The 14,464-nt window shown below is 43.8% G+C and overlaps 1 protein-coding gene across 1 annotated transcript; it reads left to right on the top strand.

Annotated features, from left to right (window-relative positions):
- Window positions 1-1,131: 1,131 nt before the first annotated feature.
- ZMAT3 (zinc finger matrin-type 3) lies at window positions 1,132-8,678 on the top strand. Its single transcript, XM_082487365.1, has 6 exons — window positions 1,132-1,447; window positions 2,106-2,431; window positions 4,842-4,961; window positions 6,725-6,891; window positions 7,003-7,103; window positions 8,103-8,678. The coding sequence occupies exons 2-6, from the start codon at window positions 2,162-2,164 to the stop codon at window positions 8,312-8,314; spliced, it is 870 nt and encodes a 289-aa protein (XP_082343491.1). The 5' UTR covers window positions 1,132-1,447; window positions 2,106-2,161; the 3' UTR covers window positions 8,315-8,678.
- The last annotated feature ends 5,786 nt before the right edge of the window (window positions 8,679-14,464 follow it).

The following is a 14,464-nucleotide window of genomic DNA, read 5'->3' as shown; positions in this document are numbered from 1 at the left end:
TCATAGTTGATCTAAACTGCCTTGATAGGCCTGCGTTAAAGTATATTTAACTGTCATGAATATGAACTTTTTCTGTTAGTAGCCCCACTGAAATCAATTAGACTTTATACAGAGTACTGATTGAGGAAACTAAAGGCAGCAAAATCAACATAGTTCTGCTTAACCAGGAAAGCATATGCTGAATGTTAGAGACAAGTTAGGTAACACCACAGCATTTACACTGCTGATGGGCGACTTGCACCACACCATTCCTGTGTCCTGTCTTCCTTCTTTGTGGTGGATTCCATTTTATCTTGTTTCAGCTCATTTTCATGAGGGTGGTTTTGATTTTGTTTTAATGGTCAAGTCATGTTAGGTATAGCTCTCCTGGAATTTCTCAGTGTTGATGGTGGAGGGCTATTTAAAAACATAAAAACTCCTGGCAGCTTTATTACTGTCTTGAAAGCTTGTCCTCAAGGCAGTGCATGCTCTTTTTTTTTTTTTTTAATTATTTTTTTCCTTATCTTTAGTTACTAGTAATAACTAAATTGCATCCAATGTAGTATTACTTGGAAATCTGTTCTTAGAGGTAGACATTTCAGAAGTGCTTGTGTCACTTGAGCGCTTTAGTCCCACTGATTTTTTTCTTCTTTTTTAAATTATTTTTTATTTTTCCTAATAGAACATAGACCTCTCTGGAGCCAGACTTTCAAAGGTAATACAGTACCTAAAAATGCAGGCATCAACTGGGATTTTCCAGAGCTTGAATGTAGCAAGGTATTTATCTCCTGCTAATTTTAGCAGTTTGAAAATCCCAGAAGTTATCCCAGATAAATGCTATCTGCTTCTCCAGGTTCCTAAATGCCTTTGAAGTCAAATTCTATTTTCAAAAGCCACTCAGGAGCAAAGTTCCGAGGTGGCATTTAATTTACCTTTCCCTAATTTTCCAGAAGTGTTATTTTAAAATGTAGATGTGGCTCACTCTTTGCTTAAACAAAGGAACAGAGACCATAGCGTAAACATGGTTGCTACCAATGCAGCTGGAAGTGATCTGCAAAGGCCAAGACAGTGCTTCTCTCGATCCCAGTGTAGCCGTGAACAGGATTTTTTATCATAAGAAGCTAATACGACATTAACAAAAGTAGCTGTGCTTTGATTTGCAATATCACTGCTCTGCATTATTCTAGGAATGTTCATCCAGGCTTTAGATGTGATTTATAAACTTTAATTAAGTAAGCCTCTCAGAACCCCTTGTTGGAAATGTGGGGTTAGTTCTAAGAACTTGAATTAACTGAGAAATAATTGAATAAAGGTTAATATGGGATAAGCTCTCCATTTTGCAGAAGAAGAAGATACAGCTTTAAATGTTGCATCGGTTGTAGTTAGTAAAGGAAACACAGGAAATAACTCAACGTCATTCCACAAGACCATGGAAGAGAGCCCTTGGGAGCTGACTGCATACAACAAGGTGTGCTCACGTTGATTCCCACTCCTCTGCTTCTGTTGACTTACTTGAGAAAAGTTAACTGTGGAATATCTTTCCTCAGGAAGGTCTTTGTGAGTATTTGAGGGATGTATGTGTGTATGTATTTTGTACCTACCTATATAAAATAAATCTGCTTTGAAATATTTGGGTTCTTTTTCTTTTTAAGTCATCGGTAGCAGTAATACATTGTAATATTTGTTTAGATCTTGGAGCATGATTCTGTTGTTAGGCTGCCAAAAAAGGAGGTGGCTAAAGGTTGTATCCCTCCCATTCCCATTAGCACAGCTGTATGTGCTGTGTGTGTTCCATGTCACATCTTCTTGCCATCATGGAGCAGTGGGGTGTTGGTCAGGTACTATGGGTGGTTACGAATCTTCTTCTGTCCAGGAGGGTGCCGTGGGGTGCTAAAAACTACGTTTTGGACTTCAATCGACTTCTTATACATGTATCTTTTAACCTGTCCCTGGTTGTCCGGCATGCTGCCGTTCCTGTGGGGTAAAGTGTTGTAAACTGACTTTGTCCTGCTTGGTGTTGTGAAAAGGCATAAAGTAGAGGCAGTGAAGTTACAGAAGTTGTCCCCTGGCTTGTTAGTATTCCTGCTGGTGCTGCTTATTTCAGCATTTGTGTCTCCCTGGTCTAGATTTGAAGACGACTCCTCATCCTTCAGAAGTAGCATGCCCACAGTCTTCCTGGCCAATGATTCTTCTACAGCAAGCAGGACTTCTTCCTCATCCTGAGAAGCCTTCATCTATTCCTATGTCAGTGGCTACAAGGCCAAGAGCCAGCTCACCACTGTCCCCACCAAAATCGCTCGGACTGGGGCCTTCCTTTCATCACGCACAAGAAGAAGAGCTTGCAAAGGTGGTGGAGCAGGACCCTATGCTGGAGGAACTATGTAAGCCTCTGTGCTGTAAGCTTTGCAATGTCACTCTGAATTCAGCACAACAAGCCCAGGCTCATTACCAGGTAAGGAGAGTAGCAGGAGGCTCAGCTTTTAGGGCTGCTGCATCTGCAGCTTCTGTAGGCATACCTGTGCCGGCGCGTGCACTGCCAGTAGCGTTGCTGTGGTAGCACAGAGCTAAGTGTGGGCTAATGTACGGGGACTAATGTAGCTTCTCAAGGGGATTTTGAGTGCTGTGTTGAGGTGGCTGCACACCAGCAGCAGCATTTGAGTTAGCTTATTTAGAGCTACCTCTGCACCCTCTAATGGACTGGAAGCTGTGGCTAGAACTGCTCTGTAGACATATCTTCACCCTGCTTGAATTTGCTGGTTGTCCAGATGTGCTGCAGTGCTTCTATTTAAGGTGTCACCTCTGGAGCGTGTTGCAAACTTTGCCTGCAGGGAGGGAAGTAGTACCAAGATGGCATGGATAAAAAGAGAGACTCTCGTAATTTTCCCATGTTTTACGCAATCTGTTTTTCACCTGTACCCTCCGATAAAACAGAACTTCTGATTCCACAGACATGGTTTTGTAAGACCTGGGCAGATGTTTTCTGCTGGATCCAGCTGTGCAGTTAGGAAAGGGAACTGCTGCCATGTGCTCGTCACTGCCTCCTTCCTGAGGTTATGCACATGACTGATCTGCTGGTGGGGCCATTTATACAAACTTTCTCTCATCTGCTTTGGACAGCATCAGCTGAGCCAGCTGAGACCAAATTAATTTTGTTCAAGCTGGTCTGGTTGACTTGTCTGAAATAGGTTAGGGACTATTTGCCTATGCTTCTTTACTGAGAGTTTGAATATTTCAGTCTTACGTTATGCCATTTTACTAGTACTTTCTTGTACTAGTGCTGCGTGACATGTGGAGATAGTGACTTTCTCCACCAACAAATCCAAAAGGGTGGTTGTCCATATCCTCAGGACACCAGACCCAGATCTCAGATTTGCTGTTGGCCCTGAGACAGTGGTATCGTGCTAATGAATGGGTAGGTTGAATTAGTGTTATGCTTCAACATCTGATTTCATGGAATCACGGAGTTTCAGAGTTGGAAGGGACCTCTACAGATCATCTAGTCCAACTCCCCTGCTAAAGCAGGACTGCCCAGAGCACATTACTCAGGACTGCATCCAGGCAGGTCTTGAAAATCTCCAGAGAAGGGGACTCCACAACCTCCCTGGGCAGCCTGTGCCAGTGCTCTGTCACCCTAACCATAAAGAAGTTTTTCCGTGTATTTGAACGGAACTTCCTATGTTCTAACTTGTGCCTATTGCCCCTCGTCCTGTCACTGGGAACCATTGAAAAGAGCCTGGCTCCATCCTCCTTCAACCCACCCTTTAGATACTTGTACGCCATAATAAGGTCTCCCCTCAGCCTTCTGTTCTCCAGGCTAAAGAGTCCCAGTCTTTCAGCCTTTCCTCATAAAGGAGATGCTCCAATCCCTTAATAATCTTAGTTGCCCGTCACTGGACTCCCTCCAGCAGTTCCCTGTCCCTCTTGAACTGGGGAGCCCAAAACTGGACACAGTATTCCAGTTGTGGCCTCACCAGTGCAGAGTAGAGGGGGAGAATGACCTCCTTCGACCTACTGGCTGCACTCTTCCCTATGCAGCCCAGGATTCCATTGGCCTTTTTGGCAACAAGGGCACATTGCTGGGCCATGGATAATTTACTGTCTACCACAACCCCCAGATCCTTCTCCTCAGAACTACTTCCCAGCAGGTCCGCCCCTAACCTGTACTGGTGCCCAGCATTCTTCCTCCCCAGGTGCAGGACCTTGCGCTTGCTTTTGTTGAACCTCATTAGGTTCTTCTCTGCCCAGCTCTCCAGCCTGTCCAGGTCACGCTGGATGGTTCTGCAGTATTTGTGCCATGAAGGGACAAAAATGCATTTATAGTACATAACTTGCATTTATGCATATGCTTTACTATATATCCACAATGCATGTATACATACTCCCATGTAGCTCTATAAGGTTTTCAAAACACCATAAAGAACTGTAGTATATGTTGTCGAAGAGAAAGTGCAGGGTTTTTTAGATTCAATCTCATGTTTTAACCCATGCTTGCAACCTCATGAAAAGAAGCATGTGTGTTCAGGCTTATCAAAAAGCTATGCAAAACAGTTGATGTTTCATGTTTAAAATAAAAAATACTAGTTTTAAGTGAAATGGAAACAGACTGAGGAGCTAATTGTAACCTTACTGATTTGAGAAAATCAGTTGAAAAGGAGGCCCAATTGTGCTAGATGATGAGCATTTTGGAGAAAAGGGGGGATGCCAGCATCTCTCAAGTTCAGAGCTGTTATTTTCTGAGTGACAGCTCCTTTACCTGAGGCGCCATCTTCATGGCCACTTTCTCATTTCGGTCTCTGGATCCTTTTTCTTTCAGTGTAAGATACTATTATTAGGCCAGTGACTAATCTGTGTTCTCTTTCCAGGGTAAAAACCACAGTAAGAAACTCCGAAATTACTATGCTGCCAATAGCTGTCCGGCACCTGCCAGAATGAGTAATTCGGTTGAGCCTGCTCCACCTCAGGTTGTCTCCCTTCCAGCTCAGGTAAGGCATGGGAAGGTGTCTGAGATCATGCTGCTTTCTTGTCACCTAACCCCCAATAAGGCTAACTAGATCTCACGCTTTGAGGATTACTGCAGGAGTTGGGAAAGAATTTTCCTTGTGATGGTACAGGATGGTGGAAATAGCCTGTTGTGAGCTGTTTGCTTTCCTATGAAGATGCAGATATTGATCTGCCCTTGCAGCAGAATATTGGACTTGAAATGTTCTATTTTTGTATGGCAAATACTTTGATTCCTAGGTAAGTTTGATGTGCTGCTGATTATGGTTGTTTAAGGGCAGGTATAAAAAAGCATTGTTGGAGCTGGATTTGGACACTGAGGTGTGGCATCTGCTCTGCACAATCATCCCTCCATTGTGTGAGGGAAGCACACATGGAAAAAGTGCTTAGGTGCTCCTACACCCATTGCCCAGGGCTGTTATCTAATTCCTCCTTTGTTGCTCCTTTTGCAGTGCTCATTCCTTCGTGTAGGGTGAATGGATGGGTCCCTCCGTGATCTGGATTAATTCTATCTCAGGCACATTAGAGTCAAAAGAGATTATTTTTGCGTTCTTTTTCATCACTTCTGATTGTCACGGGACTTAACAGCTAACCTGGCTCTTGCATGTGACCGTGCAGGGAACCACAGCTGGGCTGCGGGGATCAAAGCCGTGCCTGTCGTTGCCTAAAGCACAAGCCTCTGTTGTCTGTAGAAAAGCGAAGAGCTTTTCCTTAAGTGGCAGACTGTTACACATGCTGTCGGAGCCGCCAGAGGGAGACTCGGTGCCATATAAATTGACTTTGCATCTCACAGAATGGAATCAAGAGGGCGTGGGGTCCAGTCCTAGGTAGTGGGACGTGGGTGCTGTACCTGCTGGGGTATCTGATGCATTTTTTAATGGGGAAAATGGTCCATGGCAGTAAAAAGACCACTCTGGGGCCACGTGAGGATTCATGTTGTAACACAGAAGTCAGAATTGTGTGTGTTTCTGTAAGCTTGAACACTATCAAAGGGGACGTGAAAGAAACTCGTTTTGGCAAGTGGTGCAGTGACATGGCTGTATGAATCACTGCTGCTGCAGTGTTTACAAAGCACTTTTCTCTGGATGATACACACTGAGGAGACATGGTTGCTGCCCCGATCAGTGTGTGGTCTGACTAGACAGGCAAGGTACCCTTCATACAGCAGGAGCTATGCCTGTGAGGGTGGGTCCTTCCTCTGAAGTCTTGATCCAGGTATCCTCCTACCTGAAGGGTAAGGATCAGAGGTTTGGCAGCTTTGCTACTGATTTTTTATCTCTTAGTGTGGTCAGGGAGCTGTGTAGAGACAGGGTGCTGTGGAGAGATTAGGTACACTGCAAATAGGAGAGAGGAGCACCTTCCTTTCAGTGGCTCTTCCTCAGTGTGAAAATCACTCTTCATCAGCTCCCACCAGTCAGGAGTAGAAGAGTTAAATCATTGCTGTGAAGTAAACAAGCCTCTGTAGTTATTGCAGAGGTTTGTTCAGATTGCTTTCCTCTCCATTTGAGGCCAAGGATTTGCCTAGATCTCAAAGAATTTGCAGATTCTCCTGGCGGATGGGGCAGGGAAAATGAAGTTCTTGTAAGAACAGTTCAGGGAGCACTTGAGAGTGTGCTAATCCAGATGCTCTAATTCCAGCTTTCTTGTTGCCTGATGATGACGATACTGGTCTCAGTCCCTGCGATGCAAATATTTCAACGATTTAACCTTCTTGTATTTCACATGCGGTCTCTCCCTTTGCTGCTAGATGGGATCCAGTAAACCAGGTGGCCGAGTGATCCTGGCCACAGAGAATGATTACTGCAAGCTTTGTGACGCCTCGTTTAGTTCTCCGGCTGTGGCACAGGCTCACTACCAAGGGAAAAATCATGCCAAACGGCTGCGTCTTGCAGAAGCACAGAATAACTCATTCTCGTAGGTATTGTTCAACTTCACACTCAGGCTGAAAGCATGTGGCAATGTCTCTGGCAGTCTTTTTCTCAGAAAACTCTGAATTGCAGCTGTTCATATTTGTTTAATCTGCAGGGATACATCAGAACTAGGCAAACGAAGGGCGAGGAAAGAAGGGAATGAATATAAGATGATGCAGAACAGAAGGAATATGCATACAGTTCAAAACAACACAGGTAACTGGGAGCTTGCATCTGTTCTATAGTTGGAGTAATAATGAATAATAAACAGACTTGTTTTTCTTCTGTTTCTTAGGTCTGTTGTAGCAGAGACAGGTTGTGAAAGGAGCTGGTCTTAGCTCTGCTGATCCTTCATGTCTGCATGTTTTTTCCCAGCTGCTAAAGTTGCTTTGTTTTGTCAGCCTGCTTGTTAGTTCGGTTTCTCAGTTTGTAACTTAATTTACCATCTGCCTGTGTCTAAAGCTGCTGTAAGTGGTGACAATTTTCCTGCTTTATTTTCTTGGCAAGTGGCCAGGTGCTTTGACTCCTACTGTAGCACATCGACCTGTACTTGCACTCTCATGACCAGAATGAGAGAGCATGTTAGCCTCCCTCTAAGACCATCTGTTCCTAGAATAGAGTCCTTCCTCAGGTACTAGATGCTAACTTTGCCTCTTTACTATGATTTAAAGTGTGTTTTGTAGTGTCCAGCCCAGCACCTGTTTCTCTTTTTCATTTTGAATTATGTTATGAGCACATATTAGCCGAAACCTTGATTCTTGGTGAAGCTTGGTTTGATCGTGTCATTCTAGCCACTGTCATGTGGAAAAGATAAACCTAGTAAAGTTCTTTCACTTTTTGATTATTTTAAACTGAGGCAGCTTATTCGAGTCAAAAGACTGTTCTAATTCTGGAATTGGAGGGTAAAGGAAAAAAAAAGGACTTGACTCATCACTTAAATGATTATACTCCTGATTTTCAAAGCCCTATTGATTCTTAAGAAGACCGGGGCACTAAGACCACTGTACTGCTTTAGAAAATACCAGCAAGTACCACTCCCCTATGTGCTACACCCCTGTAAATCTGGATCTCAGTAATGGGAAAATAAGGTTCAGACTCTAATCAGTTAAAGAAGCTAATCTTTTTAAACTTTTGTTGGACTTAGAAGTTGTCACTCAGCTGCCTCAAGCTTTTCTTTTTTTATAGATGAAACAGACTTTTCTGTTGTCTCCTCAGGTCCCTACTTCAATCCCCGCTCACGCCAGAGGATTCCACGGGATCTGGCCATGTGCGTCACCCCCAGTGGCCAGTTCTACTGCTCCATGTGCAACGCCGGGGCCAGCGAGGAGATGGAATTCCGACAGCACTTAGAAAGCAAACAGCATAAAAGCAAGGTGTCCGAACAGCGGTATAGGAATGAGATGGAGAACCTAGGCTATGTACAATGACGCGCCACCCTTGGTAGTAGTTTGCAAATAGAGCAGCTTGTCTCTCGCCTGCTGTTTGCCACATGCCCTGCTTTGTGCTCCATTTGATAGGAGTATGCTCTCGAGCTATACATGTAACACCTGCAAACTTAATGGTATGGTTAGATTTTTTTTCTATCATAATTGGCAGGATGACGCTATGCAGGACATGAAGTGTTTTTGATGTTTGTTTGCTAATTATCTAAGGCTATTCATTGTATTGAGTGGCGGGGAGGACTTTGTCTTCTCCCCAGCCTTCTGCATGAAAATGCAAAGCCCAAGAAGTGCTGGGAACTTCTGTCGTTCTACCACGCAGGTGGACTATGTGTAAACCCGCTCCCCTCTTTGCACACCACAGAGCAGTGCTCCAGAATACCTCCCTACAGCAGACTGAATCTCTGGGCAGCTTGTAAAGGAGAGGCAGGAGTGGGGCCTGTGAATGTGTGAATTAGGTGGTGTGCTTGTCCACAAATTGCTGTTTGTGGCTGCCATTAGAGCCCAGAGTAAGTTCTTTCCACGTCCTTGTAGAAAGGCTGTGTATGCCTCTCCTCCTTGGAGGGTCATGCCTCTTACTGCTTCGTTTGTGATGCAGATTTCATTCTGAACATCTGACATTGGATATCAGCTGATTAGCCCCATTCAGAAATACTCTCTTCTACCAGTTAACCATGAAAAAAGATTCTCAGTGTTGTTGGCTGGGCAACTTAATGCACCATGGGTGTAGCTCATCTCCCTGAAGAGAGTCTGTGGGGGTCTCAGTGGCTTAATTAAGTGAATTGGAAAGCAAACCTGCTCAGGTGAGAGTACTCTGCTTTGATTCTGCCTTAGACTGAGTAGGGTTGAGAATAGGTTGGAAGGATCTGTCAGCTGTAATTTCTTTGCATACTGATGTAGAAGAGAGCAAGCGTTGGTCTCTGGCCTGCAGCTCTATTGCTCTGGGAGAGCTGGGCTGCCTGGACCTTCAGGAGCAGATATCTGTGTGTCCTACTTCCATGCCATTCCATGGACAAAGCCCAGTGGGTGTTATAGAAGAGAGGTGAAATGCTCCTTTGGACTAGAGCTACCAACATTGGATGATTTTTTTCCCCTCTTTCTTTTCCTGTCTCAGAATGGGTTTTAATTCCATTCCTTGATGTGAACTTCACTGTTTTGGGGACCATCAAAAATCCAAAGTTAGGTAGGATGTAAATGTCAGGGGTGATGGTTGCTTGAGTAACAGCTTTTTGGCCACACAGAACTATTCATGCAGCTTGTTAAGCAGCTTTGTAAGTGTAGACAAACCCAAAGGGTTTGTGTCTCTTGATTTTCCTTAGCAAAAGTAGAAAGAAGATAAAGAGCAGAAGTAGGGCTGACATTTATTTTTCTGCTCATTCAGGTAGATGTGAGGAGCTGTGGTTGGAATCCAGTCCTCAGTGTTTCTCAGACATTGGGTCCAGTGGCAAGTGCGGCATGTAGGTAACCTCTGTTGGACCTGATTCACCACTGCACTGCTACAGCTGTACGCTGGTATAGCTTCATTGACTTCAGTGGCAGGTGCAGAGAGGGGGTATAGGAAGCATCATGGCTTGTCTCTCACTCCTTTTTAGGCAGTAGGTTGAATTAGATGCAGCTCCATTTGTTTCAGTAGTATTTTACCAGGGATAAATTTTACCTAGTGCGTAATGTTGAAGGTAGCTCCCCCGCCCCCATTTTTGCCATTCTGATCCTTCCTCTTGCTTTCCAAAAGGACTTTCTTCTTGCCTTAAAAAATGAAAAATGAGTAAACTAACAAAAAAATCCAGATGGTTTTTATTCATCTTTCCAGTCCACCTCAAAAATGTTTGTTGCACTTGACTGCTCCTCACAAATGGAATATTGTTATCTTTAGCTACCAGAGCATCAGGTAGCCATACAACCTTAACGCAGCCTTCCTAAATCCAGGCAAGGTGAGCTCTTGCACAGTAGTCAAAAGCAACCCCTTACATCATTCCATGCTGATCCTTGCCCTGCAGGCGCAGGCAGAGCAATGGACATCCTCTTGAATGGAATTCCCTCCCCTCCTTTGTGCCCAGGCCCAGTTAAATAGGGTTTGTGCACTGGAGCACGTGAGAAGGTAGGAGGCCATGTGCCCAGGTTGCAAAGCACTAACTGAGCAGTTTTGACAGCCTATAAGTCTGTTTCTTCTGCGCTTTCCTGCCTCGGCTTACCCTCTGTATGGCCTTGAAGAGCATTCTCCTTGCAAAAATTTGTCATCAGCCTTTCCTCCTCATCTTTTGCAGTCAAAGAAGGGCTCTGTTTTTTTCTTTGTGTTCTGTCTTTTGTTTTGCTAGCTGACACCACTGTGCAGGGACAGAGGGAGCTGGATGAGCCTTACTGTGGTGTGTTTCATCAGAGCAGTCCCTGCATTATGGTTAAACATCCCTCCTGCTGTAAATTAAAGCGTGGCTTTTCCGACAGGCTGCAATTAGTAGCAGAAAAACAATACTTTGTAAAATAAGAGCTGGACGAGCTGTAGGTACTGGTGTTGTCTAGCTTATTGTTAGGACCAAGAAGGCATTTTTGTCTGCTTTTGTGTGTCTCAAAAATCAACTGTTCACCACTTCCATTTGGTTGCTGCTCCTGCTCCCGGCCCAGGAACCTGCTCCTCATTCGGCATTTCCAGTGACGGCTGGAGGTATCGACACTCAGTTTGCTCCACGTGCTGTTACCTTATGGTAGCAGCTGGTGCAAACATGCCACAGCACACTGGTGTGCTTGTGCGTTCGGGAGGGTGTGCGAGGGAGGGGCAGGGGGCTGTTCCTGCGGGCTCCTCTCTGCACGGGGCTGGGGCTGGTTTTGAGGAGTGGCTTGGGTCTGCCCTGAACAGAGAGGCCTGTAGCAGCTTTGTTTTGTTTGAGGGACTACAACAAGTGAACATCGTCATCCTGAGAATTTCAAAGTGGTGGGTTATGTAGCAGGTATAAAGCAGACAGTGGGGCTCACATGACAAGAGTAGGACAGGTTTTCTACATGGGAGGAAAGATGTTTCTTGCTGGGAGAAGCAACTGAGACTTGCTTTGCCCCCATGCTCTGTTGTGGCCCTTCCCTACAGGTGACCAAAGCTTGCCTCTCCGTCTTCAGCGTTGCATAATGGTTTGTGATCTTCCCGCTCTCCCTCCAGCATAGGAAATTGTTGACTGCAAAGAGAAAACACCCCACTTCACTAATATCATTAGGGTTCAGGCCAATCCAAACTCATACTTGTCAGCATGAGAAACTGGGTGGATCCTGATTTTACTTTTTTTGGTGAAAGCTGTTCTCCAAATCAGTGTTCAAAACACATATTGCAAACACGTTGTGGCCAAAACCTGTTTGACATAGATGGGCTGGGGAGAATAGTGTACAGCTGTAGTACCATTTTCCAGACCCATTGAATCTTTTTCTCATGTTAAACAAACCCAAGAAACAGGACTTCTGTGAAGCTGTCACATTGGCCAGTAGGTTAATGACCTTTGCTGCTAGAAACAAAATATAAATCAATGTGTTCGTATTTATTTTACTGTGCTGACCACTAATTGATTTGTTAATATTTAAGGCATTATTCTGTAGGTTGTTTTTGTTTAAATAGAAAACTCTACATCGCACTTTGCTTGGATCAGAACAGGTATTTATTATATTTGTGAAAATGTTTTCCCTCCCACATATGTATTGTTTCCTTTCCCTTGATGAAAAAAACCCCAGATAACAAAATGCAACCCAAAACAAAAAAAAAAAACCAAATCCAACCAGTGGGTCTTTGTTTCTTTTCATGCCAAACAAAATGGGAATTTCCTTGCAACTCGATCTTAAATGTCAATTTCCTTTTTTTTTTTGTTTTTTTCTCCAATTATTCCTTTGGTAACTTGGGATGATATTTTTAGAGACACATGAAGTCCATACCACATTTAAGTATTTCTTTTAAGGCAAGGAAATAAACTATGTGGAATCCATGTATTTGTGAGGACTACGAAAGTTATACTAATTTGTTTGTGTTAAGCATTAGCTGTTATTTTGCATTCTGTACTAATGAGTAAATGTGTTATAATCTTGCCTAACATCGGTCTATTTTTGACTTTTTGCTTTCTTCACGTACATCAAAAGGAACCCTGAAAACTTCTGTGGAGTTGCTTAGAGTGGTCATTAGTGTAACAAAATGCAGATTTTTTTCTGTAGAGCTTCTTGTCTTTTTTCCTTCTCTAGATGCCCATTCTAGGGCATTAGAAGGGAAAGATATTGCCATAAGTGCAGATTCATATTTTAGCTTACTAATGCATGACGTCCTTTTCCTACGTTACTTAAGTAATACTCTCACTGTAACCCGTGGGAATCTTGCCCAAGTCAGGAATGAATGAAATACCCTAGCTAAATATATTATGTTGGCTAGGGCCAGGCAAGGGACTTTGCTAAAATTTGTCTTTTACTCCTCTGCTTGGGTTACAACACTCTTAAGGTTTTGCTTTTTGAGGAACGCGTATCTGGTTCTGTAAGGATTTGGTCCTGCTCCAGCTAAAATAGTTTGAAGTATGTTGACTTTAGTTGAGTAGGAGCAAGCCTTGAAACCCTTCAGGAATTTCATACTGCTGATGTTTTCTTATATATGTGGGTTTTGTTTTGTGGTTGTTTTTTTTATTTTTCTAAATTTTACAACCATATATACAAGGATGCTCTGGGTGAGATGAACATCTGTTGCCGATTATGGAAAAATAAATGCTGTGTTTGCCAAAGGATTAACAGAAAATAGAGTATGGACTTGGCTTCTTTGAAGTTAGTGGCTAAACTGCTATTGTTTCGAGCTGGGCTGGCTTCTTTGCCATCTGCATAAAACTGGAAGTGAAAATAAAATCCTCTTTCAAAGAATGTGGTCAAACAGTAGTTTTGGGAATCTCTCCTTTAAACAATGTATCACAGTTAAAATTGTTTCTTTTTATCTGAAGTATCTGGAGGTAAAGGCATGACTATGAATTTTTAAAAATAAGATCAGTTTTCAAGTCCATGTTTTGCAGGGGGAAAATTACTTGATTTAATTTCCTTCTGCATCTGTCTAGCAACATCATTGGCAAGTGCTTTGAACATGTTTCATCTAGAGCCTCCTTGTCAGGTTGGTTTTGTACGTTTGTCCTTGTTTTCTTTTTATTGTACTGACCCCCGTGAGGGAACTGTTGATGAAAATGATATTTTTTCTTTTTCTTTTTTTCATCTTCAGTATATAATAAATCATCTTGCTCTTATCACTGTGCAGCCTTAGTGTTTGGTATTGCTAGTGGTCGTGATATGGCTGGAGTGTGCACGACTGAATTGATTTTAGCCTGGCATTGAGTGTGACTACTTGAGTAATACATTTTAATACGCTGATGAAGGAGTATAATACGTCCAGTAGAATTTGTTACTCTGGAGGGGGGTCGGTGTACTTTTGACTGTTACTGAAAGCCAGCTGAGTTTTGCCCCTGAGCTGTCTTGGCTTCAGGAGGGTTTGGGTGTGCTCAGCATCTGACAGGATGGGAACCAGAAGGTACAGGAAGGGCTCTGTTTCCAGCTGTGCTTTCCCCTTGAGTAGACATCACACGCTGTGGAACAGCCCCAGGCGAACCACGGACTGACTTTCAACTCTAACTGCAAAAAGGTGGGGACAACCTGAGCCTGATACTTACATTTGCACATTTTTTTGCCAGTGTGCTCTTTCCCTCTTTCATTACTTGAGGGCTCCAGAAGAGCATATGCTTATGCGGCGTAGATGACTTTCCAAACAGAAAGGACGTTCTGAACTGGAGCCTTGAAGCAGAGAAAATCTGCGGTTTGCTGGGTTCAACTCAGGTAAGAGAAGAACATTGCCCTTCCTTGGTGCTGCAGCCATGCTGTTGGTGCGGTGAGCTGTTGCCCTCGATGATAGTATCCTGGTGGCACATGTGAGATGTTCAGGGTGTGTGAGTGCTGTCGAGGCACAGCTCTGAGTGTCTAAACAACTGTGAACGGGGATGTGTCCCGCCACTCCCCTGTCCTCTGTTATTCAAGGCATTGGGCCGTTACAGGGAATAGTGACACCGTGGTGGAATTATCCTGATTTACCATTTTGTTGGGCTGAGAGCTGTCTCCGTGCTTAGGTGACGACTTCTGTGCCAACAGTGAAATGCAGGACGC

Source organism: Vanellus vanellus (assembly GCF_965231255.1).
Source record: "Vanellus vanellus genome assembly, chromosome: 8".
Lineage (NCBI taxonomy): Eukaryota > Metazoa > Chordata > Aves > Charadriiformes > Charadriidae > Vanellus > Vanellus vanellus.
This window is presented reverse-complemented; position numbering and strand designations above follow the sequence as displayed.

Bases quoted from the DNA above. Each gene is read 5' to 3' on its own strand.
- ZMAT3 (XM_082487365.1), top strand. From the start codon at position 2,162: ATGATTCTTCTACAGCAAGCAGGACTTCTTCCTCATCCTGAGAAGCCT. The intron at 2,432-4,841 runs GTAAGGAGAGTA...TTCTCTTTCCAG, and splicing joins AAGCCCAGGCTCATTACCAG to GGTAAAAACCACAGTAAGAA. The intron at 6,892-7,002 runs GTAGGTATTGTT...TTTAATCTGCAG, and splicing joins GCACAGAATAACTCATTCTC to GGATACATCAGAACTAGGCA.